The sequence below is a fragment of the Nesoenas mayeri genome (genome assembly GCF_963082525.1).
Source record: "Nesoenas mayeri genome assembly, chromosome: 3".
Taxonomy (NCBI): Eukaryota; Metazoa; Chordata; class Aves; order Columbiformes; family Columbidae; genus Nesoenas; species Nesoenas mayeri.
In genome coordinates this window covers 409,969-434,073 of record NC_137544.1, presented here as the reverse complement: position 1 = coordinate 434,073, position 24,105 = coordinate 409,969, and the positions used below count along the sequence as shown (strand labels likewise).

General features: G+C 57.5%; 1 protein-coding gene across 4 annotated transcripts in view; it reads left to right on the top strand.

Annotated features, from left to right (window-relative positions):
- The window catches only part of RAB10 (RAB10, member RAS oncogene family), a 42,014-nt gene that overhangs the window by 7,358 nt on the left and 10,551 nt on the right, over positions 1 to 24,105 (top strand). For 3 of the 4 annotated variants that reach the window (XM_080341077.1, XM_080341078.1, XM_080341076.1), the window contains one exon: positions 140 to 1,148. In XM_080341077.1, the coding sequence (XP_080197203.1) occupies positions 140 to 382 (243 nt within the window). In that variant the 3' untranslated portion in view covers positions 383 to 1,148. Of the gene's footprint in view, positions 1 to 139; positions 1,149 to 20,366; positions 20,428 to 24,105 lie in introns of those variants that run through there. The other variant, XM_080341080.1, reaches the window with a different exon arrangement.

The window sequence follows — 24,105 nt, the reverse complement described above, 5'->3', positions numbered from 1 at the left end:
GCTGCTGTGCAAGTTTTCTCGACTGTTTAGTGTTTCGGTACGACTTGACTGCGTGGGCTTTTCTCTTCTGTGTGGGTTTAACTAGAAGTCTTGTGTGGGTTTAACTAGAAGTCTCTGCATGTTTTTGTTCTCTTCGTAGCTAAAACAACTTGAGGCTTTCTTCCCCACTGGGATTGTGACTGTTCTATGCTGCGTAACCTGGAGAAATACCCATTTGTGTCTTGCATTTCCAAAATGTGACTCACTGCTCCCCACGAGAGGCCTGTCTGCTCACTCCGCTGCTGTTAAGCAGGGAATACCGACGCTGCCGTCCGTGCTGTGCAGCCTTTTTGGCCAGGGTGTGTTTCAAGCCGGTGTTCTCTCCTGTTTGCGCCGATGGTGAGTGCTCCGGATCCTGCGCCGGGGCAGCTGCGGGATGGTGGGAGCAAAGCGCAGCAGAGGGACGGCCTCTCGCCGGTGACACGGTGTGGCGTGCTGGGAGTCCCCGCGGTGCCGCAGCCCCGCGGGCTGGAGCAGCGCTGGCCCCGTGGGCGGCCGTCTTGGCCCGAGATCTGAGTGTCAGAACCCTCAAACGTGGCTGTGAAGGTGGGTGGTACTGTGATACCTCCAGGGGTTTGTTTAGTTCAGGTCGGGGTGTGCTACCACTTCCTGGTCTGCCCTTTGATTTATGCAGCTATCGAAAGGTTCATTAAAGCTGATCTTGTCAAGTTGTCTCATCAGTGGTTTCTGAGATCAAACTCGTGTGCCTGTTTCATGGCAACATGGACTGAACAGTGTGCACCTGGTCCTGGATAAAACTTGTTCTGCAGTCTGAGATGATTATGTCTTAACTCGATCTTACCACCATTTTAGTCTTCTAAAGTAAAGGTGATTTTACATTTTAGTTCAGTTATTAACTTCACGCACATGAATTAACCTGTTGGTGTGTGACCTGTCTGTGCCAAGCGTCATCTGTCTGCCCTTCCAACCATGGGATGTCACCTGTGCAGCCCCAGCACCACCTCCCTGCCTTCCTGACGCACCTCGCTTGTCTGCACTTCTTCATCTGCTTTACCATCGCACATCTCCTGTGCTGAGGGTGGGGAGAGCCTGGCCAGGCACCCAGAGACATGGTGGATGAACTGTCCCTGGAGACATCCCAGGCCAGGCTGGATGGGGCTCTGAGCAGCCTGAGCTGGTGCAGATGTCCCTGTCATGGCAGGGGGGCTGGGGGGCTGGGAAGGGCCCTCCCACCCTGTGATTCTTTGATGGTCTATAGTAAATGTCTGAAGGTCAATAATTAGAAGTTGACACTGTTGGTAGCAGTCCCGAGGTGTTTCCAGCTCCTTAGGCAGCAGTGTTGATTTCCTGCAGCCTCCCGCCCCGTCCCCTGAGCCGGGACTGCTCCAGCGCTGCTCGGGGAGGCAGAGCCGGCGTGGGCCGGCTGGGCTCCGGGGCAGAGCCGGCGTGGGCAGAGCCGGCGTGGGCAGAGCCAGCGTGGGCCAGCTGGGCTCGGGACTGGCGTGAAGGAAAGTAAGAACCTCCATCCCCGGCAGTACATGCGCCTGTCGCTTTAGAGGATGCGGAGATGTGTGTCTGAAGTATAGCTGTCTAATTGTTGTGTGAATTAATCCCACCAACGCTTCTGTTTCACGAAGCGTGCTTTGCAGTGCTTTCATCTCAACATAGTGGTTTGATCTTGGCAGTAAACAACCAAACTTTTTTTTTAGCTACTCAAGTTTCTGGCAAAACCAAAGATAAGTACTGGCCGGTCCTTCGGGTTTTATGCTTGGTGTCGGTGTCTGCGACCAGAAGAGTGAGTTCTCTGTGGAACCTGGTGCTGCTTCTTCCTACTGCAGTAAGCAGAACTGGTGAAATGCTGCTGGAGGGAGGGTCAGAAACTGCACTGCTGGTGTCTGCTTGGTCGTGGTGTCCCCGCGCCGCAGGGCTGGTGTCCCCGCGCCAGGAGGAGGCGACTGGCCACGTTGGGTCCTGGGCGTTTGCTGAGGCGCTGCTGGGAGCAAGAAGCAGTGGACACGAGTCACAACAGGGAAAATTCCACCTGGGTTTTGGGCAGAATGGTGCCAGAGGTGATCAGTGACTGGAAATGCAGGGTCGATGGCACTGCTGTCCCCGGCAAGCCGCGGAGGGTGGCCCTGCTGCGTGTGCAGGCCACACTTGGTGCTCCAGCACCCACCTGGGCCCGCTGGCAGCCCCGAGCAGCGCAGGAGCTGGGCTGGGGACCCCGTTCCTGGAGCTGGGCTGGGGGCCCCGTTCCTGGAGCTGGGCTGGCGGCCCCATTCCTGGTGGGCACAGAGCTGCTGCTGGATCCCATTGGAAGTGCTGCAGTCCAGAGGGGTTCCTGCTGGATGATTCCTCTGGATCTGCAGAGCGCTGGGTAATGGCCAGCAGCTTTTAAAGAGCTGCTGACAACGTTGCTCCAGAGGCAGGAGGATCAGCCGGTGGGGAAGCCGCGCGAGGTGTCGCGGGCGGGGAAGCCGCGCGAGGTGTCGCGGGCGGGGAAGCCGCGCGAGGTGTCGCTCCGAGCGCGTCCAGGTTCCTCTCCCTTCTGCAGAGCTCGGCGCGGCTGCCGGGCCCCGAGCAGGCGCCCCACGCTCGGGTTGCTGCCAGCAGTGTGGTTTCTCACCCTGCACCCCAGCGGTGCTGCAGGTCCAGCTGGTGGCAGAGCTGTTCTTTAACCTAATTTCTTGCTGTGTAAAACCTGCTGACGTTTTCTGACATAGTCCGGTTCAGTCGTAGCCAGATGCTTTGTCACAGGACAGATGTGGGGCACAAGGAGCTGGAGTGGGAGAGCTGACTGTGCCACCGCTCCTGGCTCCTTCAGCGCCGAGGGACATGGGTTTGTTCCAAGAGAACTGAGTCACAGATCCCAGCCTGGCTGGGTTGGGCTCTCTGCAGATCCCCAGCCCCACCTGCTCCCGCGGGGTCACCAGAGCAGATCACGCAGGGTCACCAGAGCAGATCCCACAGGTGGGTCCAGGGGGTTTGAATGTCTCAGAGCAGGAGACTCCACACCCGCTCTGGGCAGCCTGGGCCAGGCTCTGGCACCTCCCAGCAAACAAGTTTCTGCCCATGTTCACATGGAGCCTCTTGTGTTTCAATCTGTGCCCGGTGCCCCTCACCCTGGCGCTGGGCACCATGAACAGAGTCTGGTCCATCCCCTGACACCCACCCTGAGCTATTGATCCATTGATCACATCCCTCTCAGCTTCTCTTCTCCACTCAGCAGCCCCAGCTCTCTCAGTCTCCTCACACAAAGATGCTCCAGACCCCTCAGCGTCTCCGTGTCCCTCCCTGGATTCTGCAGTGACTCTGGTCCCTGACCCGGGGAGCCCAGCACTGGATGCGGTGACTCTGGGAGTCCCCGTGGTTGCCCTGCCCTGTCTGTTCTCATCGTCTGGTGGCATCGAGCCTTTCCTGGAGCTGAGAGCTGGTGCTGGCACGAGGCTCTTCTGCCCGACAAGGTGTCACCAGCCTTGTCACCGTGGGCAGCAAACCAAAGGACCCAAAGGAGCCTTGCGGCTGCAGCGCTGCCCTGGGAGAGGCCAGTGTTTTGGGGTAACAATGACCTGATTCTAGGCGTGTCGGGTGACATTCTTCCAGTTTTTCCACCCTTTCAAAGCTGCGTAATTCTTGTTTCTCAGGCTCTCTCTATGAGGTCATTTTGAGTGTTGCAGTATCGGTAACAGCTAAAAAACCTGATGAAACTTGCAATAAATGTGCTTCTGGGCAATAGTGTAGCAATAGGCCTTTGTGGGGTTTTTTTCCTACCTTTTTTCCTGCTTAATGGCTTGAGAACGGTGCCGTTCGTGTTCTCCCCGGGGAGCTGAGGGCTGGGTGGGCCCAGCCGGTGGGGTAATCCGCAATCACCGAGACAGGGAGCTGCAGGAACCTGCGCGGTCACGCTGTGCCATGCAGCTCCAGCTGTGGACGTCTTCTTACAGGTTCCTAGAGCCTGGTTTAAACCAAAGCCAAGGACCTGCTGCCCTGCTTTGACTCTGGGAAGTCTCTGTGTTTGCCGAAAGATCATAGATTAAAGCTTTTTCTGAAAGTTAGGGATTGGATAGCGGATATTCGGTAACCGAAAAAGACACTAAATCATACAGCAAGTGCTTCAGTTCAATGAGATGGGGTTGTGGTGCAAGCAGAGGAGCTTTGGAGTTGAACGCGCAGTGTTTGACTCTAGACCCAAGGCTGTTCTCTGGAGCCTGGGTCTGAAGAGAGGCCGTGTCCCTGAGCAGCAGTTCTGGATCGAAATCTGACAGCGCAGGGGCCGGGTCCCGTGGATCTCCAGTGCTCGGCAGGCGCGATGCCTCTGGAACGCGATGCCTCTGGAGCGCGGTGCCTCTGGAGCGCGGTGCTGGTGTGGTGGTGATGGCAAAGCTCCGCCTGCGGCCACACTCTGCTCTGGGTGGCTTGTCCTGGGCCATCTCATAGAGCTGCAGTGGCTGCGAAACTCCAGACCTGCCATCAAGCACATAAAGCATTGAAAGCTTTAATGTCTTGGGTATTGATAGTGACTGCATTGTGCAAACATATTGATAGTGACTGCATTGTGCAAACATATTGATAGTGACTGCATTGTGCAAACATCTGGTTGGGAACGAGTGGCGAGTTGCTGTTAGACAAGGAGATCCTGGTGCGGTGGCCGTGGCAGGTTTGGCGTGTTTCGGGGCAGCCCCAGCGTGTTCCAGCAGGCGTCCTGCTCTGCAGACCCAGCGATGCTCCGTCCGCGCTGTCTGGGGCGGTTTGGCAGCGAGGGGTGCTAATTAGGGGTGGTAATTAGGGGCGGTAATTACTGGCTTGGTGAGTAGCAGGGAAGGCGAGAGCTGCCGGCTCTTCCGGAGCTCTGACGGGTTGCCTCGGATTGACCGGCTGAACCTTTTCAGTGACACAGAACCCGCCTCTGTGGTGGAGCTGGTTCTCTCCTGAATGAAGCTACTTCCCTTCCTTCGTGTGTTATCTGTCTCATCAATCTGCTGAGTCTAAATCAGCCAGGGTAATTGTTACCTTGAATTTTATTTTTTATGTGATTTGAGGGCAAAATTACTGTTACAGCAGGTGGTGACAAATTTTCTCATTCATGAATAGAAGCAGTTTATGTGAAAGCAGATTCATAGACCGTATTTATTTTCTAGCTAACCAGCGTAGCATAGGTAGGCTTAGACATGCATGAACGCTGATTCAATCAGCTGCAATTGAACGTACTTAGCGCACATCCTTGGTGGCTGAAAGCAGAGTTAGAGTTGTGAGTTTGTGTGGGGTGTGCCAGCTTTTGGGAGGCCAGACTGCCCCACCGCGATTTGGGATGGGACCTAAAGGGCTTGCCCAGCCAGGGCTTCCCAGGGGATGCAGATGGTGCTGGTCGTGTGCGGAGCTGCTCCCGCGCTGCCGGTCCCTGGGTGCACTGGATGCACTGGCAAACGGGAGCTGCGATGGCAGAGTTACGTGGGCCCTCGCCCCGTGTGCGCTGACGCCGGGCAGGGCTGCGCTGCGGGCAGGGCTGCGCTGCGGGCAGGGCTGCGCTGCGGGCAGGGCTGCGCTGCGGGCAGGGCTGCGGGCGGGCAGGGCTGCGCTATGGGCTGCGCTGCGGGCGGGCAGGGCTGCGCTGGCGGGCAGGGCTGCGCTATGGGCTGCGCTGGCGGGCAGGGCTGTGCTATGGGCTGCGCTGCGGGCAGGGCTGCGCTGCGGGCAGGGCTGCGGGCGGGCAGGGCTGCGCTGGCGGGCAGGGCTGCACTATGGGCAGGGCTGCGCCGGCGGGCAGCTCTGCAGCAAGCACTGGGCAGGGCTGCGCTGCGGGCAGGGCTGTGGGCTGCGCTATGGGCAGGGCTGCGCCGGCGGGCAGCTCTGCAGCAAGCACTGGGCAGGGCTGCGCTGGCGGGCAGGGCTGCGCTGCGGGCAGGGCTGCGCTGCGGGCAGGGCTGCGCTATGGGCAGGGCTGCGCTATGGGCAGGGCTGCGGGCGGGCAGGGCTGCGCTGCGGGCAGGGCTGCGCTGCGGGCAGGGCTGCGCCGGCGGGCAGGGCTGCGCTGCGGGCAGCTCTGCAGCAAGCACTGGGCAGGGCTGCGCTATGGGCAGGGCTGCGCTATGGGCAGGGCTGCGCTGCGGGCAGGGCTGCGCTGCGGGCAGGGCTGCGCCGGCGGGCAGGGCTGCGCTGCGGGCAGCTCTGCAGCAAGCACTGGGCAGGGCTGCGCTGCGGGCAGGGCTGTGGGCTGCGCTGCGGGCAGGGCTGCGGGCAGGGCTGCGCCGGCGGGCAGCTCTGCAGCAAGCACTGGGCCTTGCAGAGCTTCGCTTCTTCATTTATATTTTTCCCCCCCTTTCCACCTTACGAATAAAAACCTTATTGTCTGTCTTGTCTCTTGGTATGCATAAAACATCGCTGAAACAGTTCTTTCGTTCATTTTCTTTTGTTTTGCTTGTGGGAGCCTTGCGCAAGGTTTAGCTGCTGGAATGACAAGACGATAAAGTTTCTTTTATCTGGAAGCAGTAAGTGGTTGTGATGAAGCACGTGGTCTCGCAGGCCTGAGCCGCAGCGAAGCTTTCGTTTGCTTTCCCACCAGAGGCTTTTTTAACATGTAATTTAACAGCAGTTTCACGTGACTCCAGGAGCTCCTGCCCTGGGAGGAAGGTGAGGATTGATGAGGAGGGATGAGATCCCATGGGCTGCTCAGCCGTCGATCCGCTGGGTTCCTGGGGCCACCTCGGCTCTTTCTGTGCTGCCACGTGCACTTGGACTTCACCACACGAGCTGCGTTAGTGCTCAGAAATGAGCTGAAGGCAGCCGGGGAGGGACGATGAGAAGGTTTTAAAGTGGTTCTGGCCTGAGAAGTGGCTGCTGTCCCTGTTGCACGGACGGGTGACATGCACCAAGGTGAAACTCTCTGGACATTGGTCACTGTTGGGGACCTCGGGTTTGGTGTCCCTGGCGTGAGGGGCAGGTGGACTCGCTGCACTCGAATTCATGGCAGCTGGGCTTTAAACACATCTGCTGGATTCATGCTGGAGTGACACGTGCCGGATTCTTACCCACTGGAAGTGACTGTCCCTCCGTGTCCAGACCTGGCGTCTGCACCCCTTATATTGGGAAATGGTCATTGTCCCAGTTACCAGCGTCTGGGCAAAGTTCAGGAGATAAGGAGAGTGCACGCGTTCAAATCAGCCCAGAGATCAGAACCGTGCCACCAACACATTGCAAATCAGAGCCGGGAGATCAGAACCGTGCCACCAACACATCCCAAATCAGAGCCAGGAGATCAGAACCGTGTCACCAACGCGTCCCAAATCAGAGCCGGGAGATCAGAACCGTGCCACCAACACATCCCAAATCAGAGCCGGGAGATCAGAACCGTGCCACCAACACATCGCAAATCAGAGCCGGGAGATCAGAACCGTGCCACCAACACATCCCAAATCAGAGCCGGGAGATCAGAACCGTGCCACCAACACATCGCAAATCAGAGCCGGGAGATCAGAACCGTGCCACCAACACGTCCCAAATCAGAGCCGGGAGATCAGAACCGTGCCACCAACACGTCCCAAATCAGAGCCGGGAGATCAGAACCGTGCCACCAACACGTCCCAAATCAGAGCCGGGAGATCAGAACCGTGCCACCAACACGTCCCAAATCAGAGCCGGGAGATCAGAACCGTGCCACCAACACGTCCCAAATCAGAGCCGGGAGATCAGAACCGTGCCACCAACACGTCCCAAATCAGAGCTGGGAGATCAGAACCGTGCCACCAACACGTCCCAAATCAGAGCCGGGAGATCAGAACCGTGCCACCAACGCGTCCCAAATCAGAGCCAGGAGATCAGAACCGTGCCACCAACGCGTCCCAAATCAGAGCCGGGAGATCAGAACCGTGCCACCAGCACGTGGCCTGGGCACGTCCCTCACTGTGGGCTGACCCGCTGCCACCACAGGCTGCCACCGTGGCCATCGCAGGCTGGTTGGCATTGGGCACCCGCAGGTTCCTGGGTGGCACTGTGGCGGTTAGACCCGGCCCAAAGTCCATTGCCCTGTCATTACTGGAGATGGAAAAGCACCGTGTGGTTCTTTGTCCTACCTCAGCCATCACCATCAATTAAAATCCCCGGTGGTGCGTTTATTAATCACGCAGCAGTGGGGCTGGATTACTGAGGCGCCTGTGCCGCCATCGCTCCCTCTGACCGCGGAGGAGCCCGTGGTGCTTCTCAAGGAACGATTACTTGAAACTGGGCTGTTCTGAGCTCCTGTAGATTCAGCCTTAGGTCGTTAAGCCACCTTACCCTGCAGACCTCCAGTCAGGCTCCTCTAATTAATGTTTTTAAGCTCACGTGTCTGAGGTCCTTCCTCTGGAGGAATCGCAGAACCCCAGAGTGTCAGGGTTGAAGGGCCCTGGAAAGCCCATCCAGTGCAATCCCCCCATGGAGCAGGAACACCCAGATGAGGTTACACAGGAAGGTGTCCAGGCGGGTTGGAATGTCTGCACAGAAGGAGACTCCACAACCCCCTGGGCAGCCTGGGCCAGGCTCGGCCACCCTCACCCCAACAAGTTGCTTCTCCTCTTTCAGTGGAACCTCCTGTGTTCCAGTTTGCACCCATTGCCCCTTGTCCTGTCCCTGGTTGTCACCAGCAGAGCCTGGCTCCATCCTCCTGACACTGCCCCTTTCCATCTTGATCCCCAGCAATGAGTCCCCCCTCAGTGTCCTCTTGTCCAGCTCCAGAGCCCCAGCTCCCTCAGCCTTTCCTCACACGGGAGATGCTCCACTCCCTGCAGCATCTTGGTGGCTGCGCTGAACTCTCTCCAGCAGTTCCCTGTCTATCTTCACTTTACAGGAAAGCTGTTTTCTGCTCATCTTTGCAAAGCAACCTCCTGAGTAGCCTTCACAGGTCATTATTTGCATGTGTGCAGTAGGTGGAGTAAGGGAGCTGGAACTCGAGATACGTGTCAGATTCGTAGTTAATCACTGTCGCAGTCGTTTGGAAATGCCCTCCGAGCTGTGTGTGTTCCGAGGCCTCCGCTGTGCCTGGGCTGGCTGGAAGCGGGGCCGCTGTCCCCTGCTGAGGCCATGGGTCTGCTGTTCGGTTCCAGGTGTGGGGATGAACAGCACTTCACGTCTCATCACTCCGGTAAAACCTGAACAACGCCACTCGAGGAGCAGCCTCTGCAGTCCTGATGGGTTCATGCTGTTCTCTGGCCGCTGGGACCCGAACGTGCGGACATAAGCTCTGTTTTCAGAAGGAAAAGCCTTACAGAGAGTTTTGTTTCCAGATCCCCAGCACATGGGATCCTGGAAAGCTCTGTTTTGCAGGGGAGTAATGTGGAACGGAAGAGATCTCGAGATCTGGTTCTGAAGGTGGTTGATTTTGTAAATGCAGGTGACAAGAACAGTGGAACGGTGGAAGGTCACAGTTGCTATGTAGGTGCAGCACCTCTGTCTCCTCGATTATTTGTTGGGTTTTGTTTGAAATGCTGCCCCCAAGTGCTCTTAAAGGATTTCTGGTAGCAGTGCTGACTGCTGATGTGATTTACTCCAGGATTAATGTGGCAGTGCTAACTCCTGGTTTTAATATAAATATCTGCAGAATGATCGTTGAGGAGGTTTCAGGTGAGGCCAGCAATGAGAGGACATTTTTGGTGTGCTGGAAGGCTGTGGTCTTGCCCTGGATTTAATGCGCGTCCTTGAGAAGAAGCGACACACGGAGGATGCTCACAGCGCGCCTGCTGCCCTGCGGGGAAACGGGAACGCCTCGGGAAGATTGCGGGCTGGGGAGGCACCTTTGCTTCAGAGCTCTGCACCTCGGAGCTTTGGACCGTGTCGGTGGTCGCTGGATGGGCTGCTGTGGGATCTGAGGTGCCTGGAGAGCTCGGGGTGCAGTTGCAGATGGGCTGTGAGATGCGTCTCGGGGCTGTGTTGCAGTTACAGGTGGGTTGTGAGTTGCATTTCGGGGCTGTGTTGCAGTTGCAGATGGGCTGTGAGATGCATCTCGGGGCTGTGTTGCAGTTGCAGGTGAGCTGTGAGATGCATCTCGGGGCTGTGTTGCAGTCGCAGATGGGCTGTGAGATGCGTCTCGGGGCTGCAGTTGCAGATGGGCTGTGAGATGCATCTCGGGGCTGTGTTGCAGTTGCAGATGGGCTGTGAGATGCATCTCGGGGCTGTGTTGCAGTTGCAGGTGGGCTGTGAGATGCGTCTCGGGGCTGCAGTTGCAGATGGGCTGTGAGATGCATCTCAGGGCTGTGTTGCAGTCGCAGATGGGCTGTGAGATGCATCTCGGGGCTGTGTTGCAGTTACAGGTGAGAAGCAGCAGCGGAGCACGAGGATCCTCTGTTCTACAAACGGCGAAGCTGCGAGTGAATTCAGTGCGTAACCTTTCCAGATAAGAGGTCAGGCTGGGTAACAATGGCCCTCCATTGTTTGGAGGGAATTAGGCCAGATATTTGGAGGGATATAAGCGACCGGGCTGGGTTTGTCACCCAAGTGAACGTTCAGGCGAGTTTCCCGTATCGGTTGGTCTGTGTTCGTTTGCATGCACCACGTATGTCGCTGCAGTTGTTTGCCCGTGGCGTGGGCAGCGCTGGAAGCGCAGCAGCTGCAGCGTCCCCATGGCACGATGTAGGTCACGCTGAGAAGCTGCCGTCTCGCAGCGTTGTCGTCTGCCTCGTTAAGAGTGGGTTAATTGGTAGGAGGGGATCTGGCAAGGGGGCTGCTGCTGATGTCCTGTGCTCTGCCGTGATGTGGCCACCTCTGGCATTTATCTGTATGGATACGATGTTAGTGAAACTTAACCTGTAAAGATAGTTTTATAGAGACGCTATAAAATCATAGTGGAAAAGTAAAGGTGCAGGGGGAGCCACAGGGTGGTTTGGAGGGGCTGGGACTGCATCGTCTGGTGAAGAGGGAGAGACACCTTTTTAAAGAATCTCTAGTTTCATCTCATTTAATCTCTTGTGTTAAAAGCTGAAGGTAAATGGATTGTTTGGATGTTGAGAATCTGCTGCATTCCTAAAGAGAAGTAAGTAACGGAGTGGTTTATCCATCATAGAGTCATTTTGGCTGGAAGAGACCCTCAGGATCATCAAATCCAACCATTACCCACCCTGGTGTAACCCGTGTCCCCAAGACCCTCATTGTTAAGGTACTCACCATCACACCAGCAAATATCACCGGTTAAGAATCTTTAGCATGATTTTACAGAGACAGAGGTGTGGTCATAATTACTTTTCTTGATTCTTGCTCTACAAAAACATCACTTTCCAGGATATTTCAGGTGCCATGGATCCCTAGTAGTTAAAGTACAGCTGTTTCCCCGGTAGTCTCTGCACTTGCTCCTGGGAGCGCTGCTGCGCAGAGCAGCTGTGTGCAGCTGTTGCTCTGCAGCCGAGCGGGGACGGTCCTGGGGGTGATGGAGCAGACGTGCCGTGGGGGAAAGCAGCACCAATCACACTGTCACGTGTGGCGGGTGGGATTGAAGCAACGGCATCCCGTGGCACCGTTGTGCTGCCGTGGCAGCGTTGTGCTGCCGTGGCCGGCTCCGTCAAGACCAGTCTCTAACAGGACACCAGCCTTGTGGGGGCTCTCTCCTGCCCGCTTGTGGTGGGGCTCCCTGGGACCACTGCAGCGAGGGCAGGTTCCCGAGGCTTCCGGCGGCAGATGTGCGGCGTTGTGGAGATGTAATCTGTGGGGCTCTGTGAGAGCTGAGGGACAGGACGTGCTATGGAGATGGAGCTCGTGGGGCTGTGAGAGCTGAGGGACGCGCTGCGCTATGGAGATGGAGCTCGTGGGGCTGTGAGAGCTGAGGGACGCGCTGCGCTATGGAGATGGAGCTCGTGGGGCTGTGAGAGCTGAGGGACGCGCTGCGCTATGGAGATGGAGCTCGTGGGGCTGTGAGAGCTGAGGGACGCGCTGCGCTATGGAGATGGAGCTCGTGGGGCTGTGAGAGCTGAGGGACGCGCTGTGCTATGGAGATGGAGCTCGTGGGGCTGTGAGAGCTGAGGGACGCGCTGTGCTATGGAGATGGAGCTCGTGGGGCTGTGAGAGCTGAGGGACGCGCTGTGCTATGGAGATGGAGCTCGTGGGGCTGTGAGAGCTGAGGGACGCGCTGCGCTATGGAGATGGAGCTCGTGGGGCTGTGAGAGCTGAGGGACGCGCTGTACTATGGAGATGGAGCTCGTGGGGCTGTGAGAGCTGAGGGATGTGCTGCGCTATGGAGATGGAGCTCGTGGGGCTGTGAGAGCTGAGGGACGCGCTGTGCTATGGAGATGGAGCTCGTGGGGCTGTGAGAGCTGAGGGACGCGCTGTGCTATGGAGATGGAGCTCGTGGGGCTGTGAGAGCTGAGGGACGCGCTGTGCTATGGAGATGGAGCTCGTGGGGCTGTGAGAGCTGAGGGACGCGCTGCGCTATGGAGATGGAGCTCGTGGGGCTGTGAGAGCTGAGGGACGCGCTGTGCTATGGAGATGGAGCTCGTGGGGCTGTGAGAGCTGAGGGACGCGCTGCGCTATGGAGATGGAGCTCGTGGGGCTGTGAGAGCTGAGGGATGTGCTGCGCTGTGGAGATGGAGCTCGTGGGGCTATGAGAGCTGAGGGATGTGCTGCGCTATGGAGATGGAGCTCGTGGGGCTGTGAGAGCTGAGGGACGCGCTGCGCTATGGAGATGGAGCTCGTGGGGCTGTGAGAGCTGAGGGACGCGCTGTACTATGGAGATGGAGCTCGTGGGGCTGTGAGAGCTGAGGGATGTGCTGCGCTATGGAGATGGAGCTCGTGGGGCTGTGAGAGCTGAGGGACGCGCTGTGCTATGGAGATGGAGCTCGTGGGGCTGTGAGAGCTGAGGGACGCGCTGTACTATGGAGATGGAGCTCGTGGGGCTGTGAGAGCTGAGGGATGTGCTGCGCTGTGGAGATGTAATTTGTGTGGCTCTGTGGGTGCTGAGGGACGCGCTGCGCTATGGAGTAATGGATGTAATTTGTGGGGCTGTGGGTGCTGAGTCGTCAGGACCCGAAGCCCGGCGGAGCAGGACCGGTGGGTTTGAGCTGCTCGGGTTCGCACGCTGCGCTGGGAAAACCTGAGCACAGAGAACACGGAACACCGAAACACACACATTAATTGAACTTCTGGTTTGCTGTCGCAGAAATCCGGTGCTTTGTTACAGTGCTGGTCACTGAATGTCAGAAATGACGGAACTGAAGGTTCCCCTCTGCTAACCAAACGTCTGGTTCGTTTTGGGGAAAGTTCTGTCGATGTGGCAGTTACTACATTCATTATTCCTCTTGTTTTGTACGGGTTCCTGGTTCCACTGTCGTGCAGCCGCGTGTGCTCGTCCCGGGCCCTTCGCTCTCGGAGCCTCCTGCAGCGGTTTGTGCGCCTGCAGGCTCCAGCGTTAGGAAAGAGGACAGAAGGCAGAGCCTCGCTGGGACTGCGTTCCCAGGGGCCCGCGGGGTCCGCGCTTTGGGCAGAACTTGTGTTCGCTCACCTTGGTTTCACCTTTCCAAGGTGTTTGTTTCACGTGGCAGTTTGTGTTAGACAATACTGGGCTTTCTCTTTCCTCAGAGAATTTGGCACTGCGAATTGGTGTAGGAGAGTCCGAGCGCTGCTGTCGGTGCGGCTGGGTGTGTGGGAGGCTGGAGCCGTGTCTGCGCTGTCCGTATGCGCACACACACAGTTAAACGGGCGCTGAGCGTGTGGTCTGAGCTTTCTTGCACAGAGCACTGGCTGTCCTATTCACTTGGTTACTATCTTGTTTACTCCCGAGATTAAACACGCTGGAAAGCCGGAGAGGAGGGGGGTTTGGTGCTGGAGGACCGGGAGGTGTCGTGAGAACTGTCTGCACGTCCTCCCACCAGGAGCAGAATTAGAACTGCCTGCAGGGTTTGGACTCAGATCACTGTTTGCGTGTAGCCGGGCTCCAGCGCGTCGATAGACTCCTCCTGGTTCCACTGCTGGTGTGTTCTTGCTGCTCACACTCTGCCTTCCCGAGTAGCTGACTCTGCTGCACCTGGTCAGGGCTGAAGGAAGAGCTCAATACTGTGTGATCCTCACTCCTGGTGAAAATCGGCTTGTTAGAGCAGGCACTGATGATCTGAAGTGTCAGTCCCGTACCTGGCTCGATGCCCCCGTGCTGTTTCAAAGAAGCCAAGGGCTCCGGGTTCCTCCTCGGCTCCACCTCTCTGATAGTCCCATTCGGACTCGCTTCGGTGGACAGAAGTTTGAGACTCTGTGGCGACTCCCGTTGCTGTTTCAGTGCAGAACGAAGACTGTGCAGAGATGAGCAGTCCCGGAGATCCCGTTCGTTAGAGAGATTCCCGTGAGGTGTGAGGCACGAGCGCATGGGGAGGAGAACGCGGTCGACCCGTTTCGGAGCCTGGCCCTGAGCAGTGTTCTCTCCTGCAGCCGAGCGCCGCGCTTTCTGCCAGGGCCAGCGAATCCCGCTTCAGAAGGAATTGCCGTGGCTGCAGGGGCTCCTCCCGCTGCCGCAGCCGCCTTCGCTCGCTCATAAAGCTTCAGCTTTCACTCACTTTTAGATAAGACGCAGAGTTAAGGTTCTTTCAGACGGGTTCCTGTGTTTGTGTCACGCCTGTGTGCTCGCACAGGTCCCTGCGGAGCCAGACTCAGTGGTGCCAGCCTGCAGGGCGCTGGATGGTCACCCGCCTTGGGGCTGAGGCTGCTCCTCTGAAATAAACTCTCTGAATTTGTGCTTTAAACGCCTCTCACAGCAAGCGCAAAGTGTCGTCTCCACAGAGTCCCTGCTGCCCGTGTCGGGTACGGCGCCTGGAGACCCGGGGCCTGGAGACCCCAGCGCCTGGAGACCCGGCACTTGGAGATCCGGTGCCAGGAGACCCCAGTGCCTGGAGACCCCAGCGCCTGGAGACCCAGCGCCAGGAGATCTGGTGCCTGGAGACCCCAGCGCCTGGAGACCCAGCGCCGGGAGAGACTTGGTCAGTGCTGGAGAGGCAGGGAAGGAAAACACCTGAGAAATGCCGTCGAGGCACAGCCTGGGAAGCGCTGGTGTGTGGGTGGGAGTGCCGTGTGCTCCTGCTGTGCGGGTCTCAGTACCTTGTAGAATAAATATTTTGAAAGACCTGAGTAGTGACTGAGGTCACTAAAGCTTCATTAAAGCCAGAACTCTCACCTCCGGCTGGGTGCGCTTGTGCTGGGCTCTCCTTGGAAGGAGCCAGCCTGTTCACATCAGAAGCTTTCTTGCAAAATACCTGATCTTCCTCCATTGATAGCAAATGTCAATGTCTGTGTATTCTCAGGAGAAGAACGTTTTGAAGTATTAGATCTTGTGTGCAAGACTGACCTGGACTTCAAGAGTGTGTGATTCTGGACTCGACGCTGGGAAAGCTTGGCACTGGGAGGGCTTAGAGGAAGCAGCTTTCTCCTGGCGTTGCGCGCCGGGCGCCGGTGAGCTCGGTAAAGCGCCGTCTGCCTTAGGAGCGCTTCAGAAGCCATTGCTGGCTCAGGCATTAAGCTTGAGAAGCTCTTACAGCATTATTAGTTGGTCTCAAGAACTGAGGGGTCTCATAATCAGATAGTTGCAAAAAAGCCTAAACAAAGCTCTACAAGGTCTCTGCCCCAAAGTTAATTTTGTAAATTTTGAAGGTTTCAGGCTTAGTTATTTCTGTATTTTCCTGCTGTTGATACATTTTCTTTCATTCCATCTCTGCAATAAAATCATTTTAGGGCTGTGAACCGGGCCCTGCTGTAGGCTGGAAGCACACCTGAAGACGCAGGTTTCTTTTCGGTGGCGGTGTCCTGGTGCCAACCAGCCGTGTCACGGCTCTTCCTCTCCCGCTCGTGCGTGAGTCACCGGGCCGGTTCCGCCCGCGCCGTGAGCTGTGGGTGGGGACGGGGAGGCTGGGCTCGGTCCTGCCGGCCGAGGTGGGGACGGGGAGGCTGGGCTCGGTCCTGCCGGCCGGGGTGGGGACGGGGAGGCTGGGCTCGGTCCTGCCGGCCGGGGTCCCGGCGGGAGGGCCGCGGTGTGTCCTGCGGCCGTTGAACTCGCACCGCGGGCGCTGGGAGCTCAGGCCGGAGCAGGGTCGGCTTGAAGAGATGAGACTGGAGTATGAACTTGTGCATGTGTCCTTCTCGCTCCCGAGCTGAAAATACGTAGTGGTGTTAAAGCCCGTTTGCGAAGCACAGAGGGGCAGGTGAGACACGAGCTGCGGTGGTTTCCGAGCTGCCGGTGCCGGCGGCGGCGGCTCCGAGGCGCGGGGGGCGGCCGGGCTCCCGTCCTGCCCCGCGGGGCTCCCGCGGCCCTGCTCAATGCCGCCTTTGTTGGGGAATGTTGGAAAGGGCTCGTTGCTTGGGGCTCGGACTCCCGCTCCCTCCTCCTTGCACCGATGGCGTTCCGCATTCACCCCTCAGTAACCGTTTGTGATCTTTGCAGAGCCTTGGCAGGGGCTCGAGAGGTGTGAGGTGATCCAGGGCTGTTTGCATGCGGTGATTATGGATTTAAAACGCGCCGTTGTGCTGGCACGAGTCCTGGGTCTTCCATAATGTCTTTCATCTGAGAGCAATGGGAATGCAAAACCGTTGAGCACGTGAGTTCTGTGTTCACCGAGACGTTTGGGTGCTTCGACTCACACAAGCAAAGCCGCGGTGCTCCGTCGGAGCTGTTGGCGATAACCGCTGGCGCTGCAGGGACGGCAGAGCGTGGCACAGAGCGTGGCACAGAGCGTGGCACAGGGCTGGCTGCCGGCTCCCGGCACTCCTCACAGCCCCGCGTTTGCCGTGACCTCCAGTGCTTGGGAGAGGGCAGAGCAGCTAGTGGTGCTTCCTAAGCCTTGATACTCACACTCTAGTAACCTAAAGAATCCATAAATAGCTTGTGATCCCAAACTGGGGGGACGGTCTGAGCCAGCAGAGGCTGCGCTGCCATCCAGAGCCCTGGCCAGGCCGGGCTGGGCACACAAAACCCGATGGATTCAACAAGGACAGGTGTGGGGTCCTGCACCTGGGCAGGAACAACCCCCCAACCAGCACAGCTTGGGGGGACCTGCTGAAAGCAGCTCTGCAGAGGGACCCGGCAGGTCTGGGGACAACAGGGTGACCACGAGCCAACAATGTGCCCTGTGGCCAAGAGCCAACGGGACCTGGGGTGTGTGAGGAAGAGTGTGGGCAGCAGGTCGGGGAGGTGAATCCTCCCCCTCTGCTCTGCCTGGGGAGGCCACATCTGGAGCTGCGGGGCCGGTGCTGGGCTCCCCGGGTCAGGGACCAGAGTCACTGCAGAGTCCAGGGAGGGACACGGAGACGCTGAGGGGTCTGGAGCATCTTTGTGCTGAGGAGACTGAGAGAGCTGGGGCTGCTGAGTGGAGAAGAGAAGCTGAGAGGGATGTGATCAATGGATCAATAGCTCAGGGTGGGTGTCAGGATGGACCAGACTCTGTTCAGTGGTGCCCAGCGCCAGGGTGAGGGGCAACGGGCACAGACTGAAACACAGGAGGCTCCATGTGAACATGGGCAGAAACTTGTTTGCTGGGAGGTGCCGGAGCCTGGCCCAGGCTGCCCAGAGCGGGTGTGGAGTCTCCTGCTCTGAGACATTCAAACCCACCTGGACCCACCTGTGTGATCTGCTCGGTGACCACTTGTGATCTGCTCTGGTGACCCCGTGTGATCTGCTCTGGTGACCCCGTGTGATCTGCTCTGGTGACCCTGGGTGATCTGCTCTGGTGACCCTGGGTGATCTGCTCGGTGACCCTGGGTGATCCGCTCTGTGACCCCGCATGATCTGCTCTGTGACCCCGTGTGAGCAGGTGGGCTGGGGACCTGCAGAGCTCCTGCAGCCCGGCCAGGCTGGGTCCGTGTGCTTCCGTCCCCTGTTCAGAGCTGTGGTTTGGGGCAGCCCTGGCCCGTCCGTTGCTGTGGCAGGGGCGCCGTGCGGCGCTGGAGGGACCCGGCAGAGGGCTGGGCTGCCGGGAGGCTCCGCCGTTCGCTGTGTGAGCTGCACAGGGCGGAACAAGCGTTTCCACATTTTCTTTGAAAGCCCGGGGTTACACGGGGTGTTTGAAGAGCGGGCAGGACACTTCCAGGCTCTTCCGTGCATTCCAGTTTGTCCTGTTGAAGCTGATGAGTATCTTACCAACACTTAATGAGGGAGTAATTTCCTGCTCATCTTTAATTCCTGGGTTCTGTCGTTATCCTGCTGTGGCCGTCATCTCCCCCTCTGCACGCTGTTCACGTCTTATACCCGTTACCCTTCCTGGGAGCTCCCCGTCCCCTCTCCTGACCCCCGCGTTTCTGCGGGCACGTCGCGGGCAGGGCTGGGAGCCGAACGGCACCGGAGCCGTGCGCGGGTCCAGCTCTTCCAGGCTGGTAAAACCACTCTGAGAGTATTTAGAGGCAAATAGTTGTTGCTATTTATAACAATCCTTGTGCTGTGGAGGCTGAGCGAGTATTATATTGTAATTGGAATGGAAGCTGAGTATAACATGGGATTAGAGATTTATTTGATCCCCGGATACTAGAGTCAGCCAAATCCCTCGCAGTGCAGAGAAGGGTTAATTTCCTTGGCTAAGTTAATAGTTTACTTTATCTTAAGGCATAAAAAGTGGCTGTCGGACATCCCGCTTTATCTGGGCAGAGCCTAAAAGTAAGTGTCGCTGTATCAAATACTGCTCTGGGGATGTTTGGCCAGTGCTGTGTTAGTTTGCGCCGCACCTCGTCACAGCAAACTGCTTCCTCCAACGCCACCAGGCCTGGGGGTTCTTAGGGGGATTCAGGGCGTTTTGTGTGTTGCTATTAATCGTTCGGGCTTGTTTTCCAGAGCACATACAACTGACGCTAGCTCCGGTGGTTGCTGCACTTCCCCGGAGCGAGGAGGTGCCACTTGGGCTAATTGGGAATAAACGGAGCACTGTCCTGAGCCCGAGGGGCGAGGGTCCTGAGCCCACAGCCCGGAGCGGGCGGGCGGCCTCGTTCAGTGCTCGCTGTGCCACTGCAGGGCCTTAGAAACGGGGAGCTTTGTCCCGTGAGCTCTGGTTCACGTTTATGAGATACCTGGTGAGCGCAGGAGGCTCCGTGGGGCGCTGCGTCTGGGGCTCATTGAACCGGTATTCCCTGGGTTCCACCTCGTGTTGTCTGAGCAGGTTCCTCCCCACGCGACACGGTGCTGTGGGGAGGGGGTTCCCTCCCTCCCACCGCCTAAGCTTGTGTGCGAAAAGATGTTACTGATTTAGTATTTCAATGTTGAAATGAAGTCGTGTGTGCAGTATATTGAGCTATAAGGAGTTTGCAGCAGACTTCCCATGCAGGCATCTTACATAATAGTGTGCTTCATAAATTCTGTTTAATCTTACTTGCTATAAAATGACCTTGCAGATTTAGGAGGGAAGTGCGCGATGGCAGCTGCTGCCTTTCAAAAACTCTAAATATAACCAGATTTTTGGAAAAGCATGAAAAACCGCCAGCGGTGTTTCTGTGATTTGAATTGGAAGTCAGAGCTCTAGCGCTGTCGGAGCGTGGGGAGGGCGGGGTGTCCGTCCTGCTCCGCGCGCTGCAGCCCGTGCCCGCAGCTCTGGAGTGAGCGGCGCCCGAGCCGCCGGGGCTCCCCGTGCCGCTGCCGGGACGGCCGCTGCGCCGGCGCGCTGCGCTGAGCGGCGTTCCCCAGGGCCCCGCACCGGCGTTCGCGTCTCCCTGCGCGGGGCGGACGCTCCTCACCAGGTGCCTGCGAGGTCGTGTTTGCCTGTTGTAGAGACGCCTCTGCCTTGGGTTAGAGTTACCCCAGGAAGGTGAGACGGGCACCTCGGCCTCTGCTCCGTCATCCGTCCTGGGAGAACAGCTGCAGCTTGACAGGAGCGATTCTGAGGTGACGGGCGTGTGATGCTGCGTTCCGTACTGCTGTCACCCATCCCTTGTCTTCATTCTGTCCCCAAGGTGACCGATTTCGTGGCTGCCCCGTCCTTGTACGGCGCCTGTCCCTCTGTAAGCGGCACGCAGCCCACAGGGGTTATTTATTCCGGGTGTTTGAAGGGCGGCTGCGGAGAAGCTGGAATGTCCCTTTGTACAAGGAGTCCCATGGAAAGGACAAAGGCAATGGGTGCAAGTGACTCCTGGGGAGATTCCGATCGCACACGAGAGGGGAATTTGTCACGGTGGGAACGATCAGGCACTGGAATGACCTCCCCAGGGAAGTGGTGGATTTCCCAACGTGGGATGCGGTGAAGATTCGGCTGGACAGGGCTGGGCGAGCTTGGCCAGACCAGGCTCTGCCAAGAAAGGCTGGACCAGATGATCCTTGTGGTCCCTTCCGACCAATTCTGATTTATTCCACTATTCCTCCGCGTGGGGAGGGACAAAGCCGCCGCTCTTCGGTCCAGAGCGCGTGTGAGTTGATGTGGAATTGCCTTTTGTAAGTAAATACTAATTACTTGTGTGCTTGTTTATTTCAGGGATAGACTTCAAGATCAAAACTGTTGAATTACAAGGAAAGAAGATCAAACTACAGATCTGGTGAGTGCCGGCCCGGCAGCAAGGGCGGGTCCCCGGGGCGGCTGCGGAAGGGTGATCCGAGATGGAATTGTGTGGCTGTTTTGTGACTCAGGAGCGGCGAAGCTCCATGTGTGTTCACCTACAGCGTTTTTAAGAACCGGGAGGAGATGTGTGTGGGTTTGTAGCCACCGTGACCGCCGGGCGGTTGGCAGATCCCCTGGCTGGGAGGATCCCATTAGCCCTTGTCCTACCGTTGTTTGCCACCGAGAAGAGCCTGGCTCCATCCTCATGGCACTCCCCCTTTATATATTTATAAGCATTAATAAGGTCACCCCTCAGTCTCCTCTTCTCCAAACTAAAGCTCTGCCCAGAGTTCAGAGCTCATTTACAGCTTGAATCTGCCCATTTTGGCCCCACTGCTGAAGATCTCGTGTGGCTGGATGGTGCCGGTGTCTGCAGCTGCAGGTCCCGGCTGGGAGGCAGAGCTGCTCTCCCGCTGCCTGTTAGTGGTTGTGCTCCCGAACGAGCGCGTTTGAAGCGTCTGGTTGCAGCGCTCTGAGTGCGCCCGCTCGCGTTTCGGGTCTCAGTCCCGCAGGCGCCTCCGGCAGAACGCGGCGCGCTCGGTGGGGTTGTGTGCCCGGGGGCAGCGTCGCTGGCCGTGCTGGGCGGCTCGTGCTCCTGAGCTCACCAGGCTGAACATCCACATCTTCAACCCGGATCAAACCAGCGCTTCTGAAAGTCCTTTTGTGTCATGTTTTTAACCCCAAAAGGGCAGGTGCTGTGAATCACCATGGGATACAAAGGTAGAATAAAACGTTGGAATGGCTAAACTTAGGAAAAAGTCATCATGAAATGTAGGAAATGGAAATATGGAATACTGGGGATGTCTAATGTGTATACAAAGAAGCCAGAGATCGTGGAGCTGTGCACCCTGCGGGGTTTAGTGCTTTAGGAGCAGAGGGGTCTGGGTGAGCTGAGTTTCATGAAACTGCAACTGTTAAACATTGCACAGTCAGGAACTCGTTGCCCGGATCTGCTTTCTGTTCCTGCCCGTTTAAAATTGCGTATCTGAGCTGGAACTTGGAAAGCAGAGGCTGAAGTTCCTGTGCCATGAGCTTTTGATGAAAGAAGGAAAAATCAAGGCTCTGTAGTTTGCAGCCCTTCCTGTATGAGGAGTTTTGCCCAGCAGAGGTTCGGGGCTGACCAGGGGGCTTTTGGTGAAGATACTTTGTGCCATCGTCCCTGTTTCCCCACGCTGCCTGTCTGCGCTCCCCGGGCGGCTGGGAGCGTGTCACCCGTGCCCAGGCCCCGCTGCCGCGGGGGGGTGGGGGCTGTGCGGCTGGAGCCGTTCCAAAACCTGGCACTGCCCTCGTCCCTTTGGCTGTGCCACACCAGGGCCCGGGTCTGTCACCGCGGGAGCCACTGGAGCTGATCAGCCGAACACCACTGTTGCGGTTATGGTCAGTCAGCGTCATTATCGTTGGTGCTTTTTTCTCCAGAACAGTGACCTGCAGCTGTTTGCACAGTGACGGGTGGTGACATTTCGTACCTTGCCGACCCCAGTGTGTGTTTCGTCCCCAGCCGGGCTGGAGTCTCTGCCCCGCGTTGGGGTGTCGAGGGAATTGGACCCTCAGCCAGTTTGCTGGTGACACCAAGCTGGGAGCAGTGGTGACACTGGGAGCTGTGCTGCCATCAGAGACCTGGACAGGATGGAGAGCTGGGCGGGGAAAATTTAATGGAATAGAACAAGGGCAAGTGTAGAGTCTTGAATCTGGGCAGGAACAGCCCCAGGTTCCAGTATAAGCTGGGAATGAGCTATTAGAGAGCAGCGTAGGGGAAAGGGAGCTGGGGGTCCTGGGGACAGCAGGGTGACCATGAGCCAGCACTGGGCCCTTGTGGCCAGGAAGCCAATGGGACCTGGGGTGGGTTAGAAGGGGGTGGTCAGTAGGTCAGAGAGGTTCTCCTGCCCCTCTGCTCTGCCCTGGGGAGACCACACCTGGAATCTTGTGTCCAGTTGTGGCCCCTCAGTTCCAGCAGGACAGGGAACTGCTGCAGAGAGTCCCTGGGCCCTGGAAAGCTCATCCAGTGCAATCCCCCCATGGAGCAGGAACACCCAGATGAGGTTACACAGGAAGGTGTCCAGGCGGGTTGGAATGTCTGCACAGAAGGAGACTCCACAACCCCCTGGGCAGCCTGGGCCAGGCTCTGCCACCCTCACCCCAACAAGTTGCTTCTCCTCTTTAAGCAGAACCTCCTGTGTTCCAGTTTGCACCCATTGCCCCATCAGTGTTCTCCAGTGCAGCTGCGATGTGCCAGCCGTGTGCCAGCAGTCCCCTTTCTTCAACGCAGTCTTCTGCTGCCTACTTGAAAAATATTATCAGCAGCAGCAGCGGGACAGTAATAAAATGTTTAGGATTATTTTGCTAGGAATTATTTAGTTTAATTTACTGAAGACCTTCACTTTGAGCAGTGTGGGCTGGGAGGTTCGTCACAGATCATCAGATACCGTCTCTCCTTGTTGCATCCATGTAAATCGTTCACAAACACTCATAGCACGTGTTAAGGTTTCTTTAGTTTCTGCCAGGTCAGCCGGAAAGCTGGCCCAGAAATCCTTTCTGTGTTGGTTAAGCTGCTAATGTGACAGAGCCTGTGCACGCCTAATGTGGGCATGAGAGTCGTTTAAATAGGTCTTTCACTTTCCTCGTGCTTCTCCGCTCCCCGGTGCCACAGGACACCCTCTTGGTCTTGCCGTTGCAGCCGAAGACACCGAGTTCTCCGTTCCCTGAGCCGCAGGGCTGCGTCCCCCCAGCCGCCTTCACAGCCCTCGTCCGCATCTGTTTCAGTGCGGGGAGCGGGCTGGTACCACACGTGGTTTTGCCCCCATCCAGGATCCATTGCGCACCCGTAGCAGGTGGACCCACGGCCTGTGTCCTGCTGTTTTGCTGTCCCCGTGTCCCGGTGTCCCTGTGTCTGTGTCTCGCTGCCTTGGTGTCCCGGGGGTGTCTCGGTGTCCTGGTATCTTGGTGTCCCGGTCTCTCAGTGTCCTGGTGTCCCCGTGTCCCAGTGTCTCGTGTGGGTTGCTCAGGGCAGGTCCGCTGGTCCTCGGCAGTGCGAAACCCATCACTCCTTTCCTCTGCTTGCTTTGGTCCGTTCTCTACTCTCGCATCCATTAAGACTTCTCTCTGAATAATGAATGGAGAATCCATTAAGGAGGGGAAAGGGCAGATATAGTAACAATTAAAAGCCAAACAGGGCAGCAGTGCAGGCTGTCTGCTTCCTCCCTCCAGCTCGCTCTCCATCCCGAGCTTCGCTTCAGCTGCCACCAGAGAGCGGAGTTAACTGAGCAGGTTGGTTGTAGGAGCACAGGACGAGCAGTGAGTGACAACCGGGTGTTCCCGTGGCCCAGGGCCCCCCGAGCTGTCCCGGGGCACAGGGGCCGTGTCCAGCGCCTCGTGAGGCTGTCGGACACTGCTCAGCAGGGCAAGGCAGGGGCGATGGGCGAGGTGAAGATGGCAAGTGGGTACAGAACTCATGGCGAGAGGAAATAAATGATGTGTGGGTAGGAACTCTGTTGAGATGTTTTACAGGGCTCTGTCCTGGGCTGCGTGGGAGACACTTTTCTGGAGTTTATCTCCAGTTAGACCAGCTCAAACTTGGACACACCTTTGATCGTACATCGTGTGAAACTGTCTGTGAACG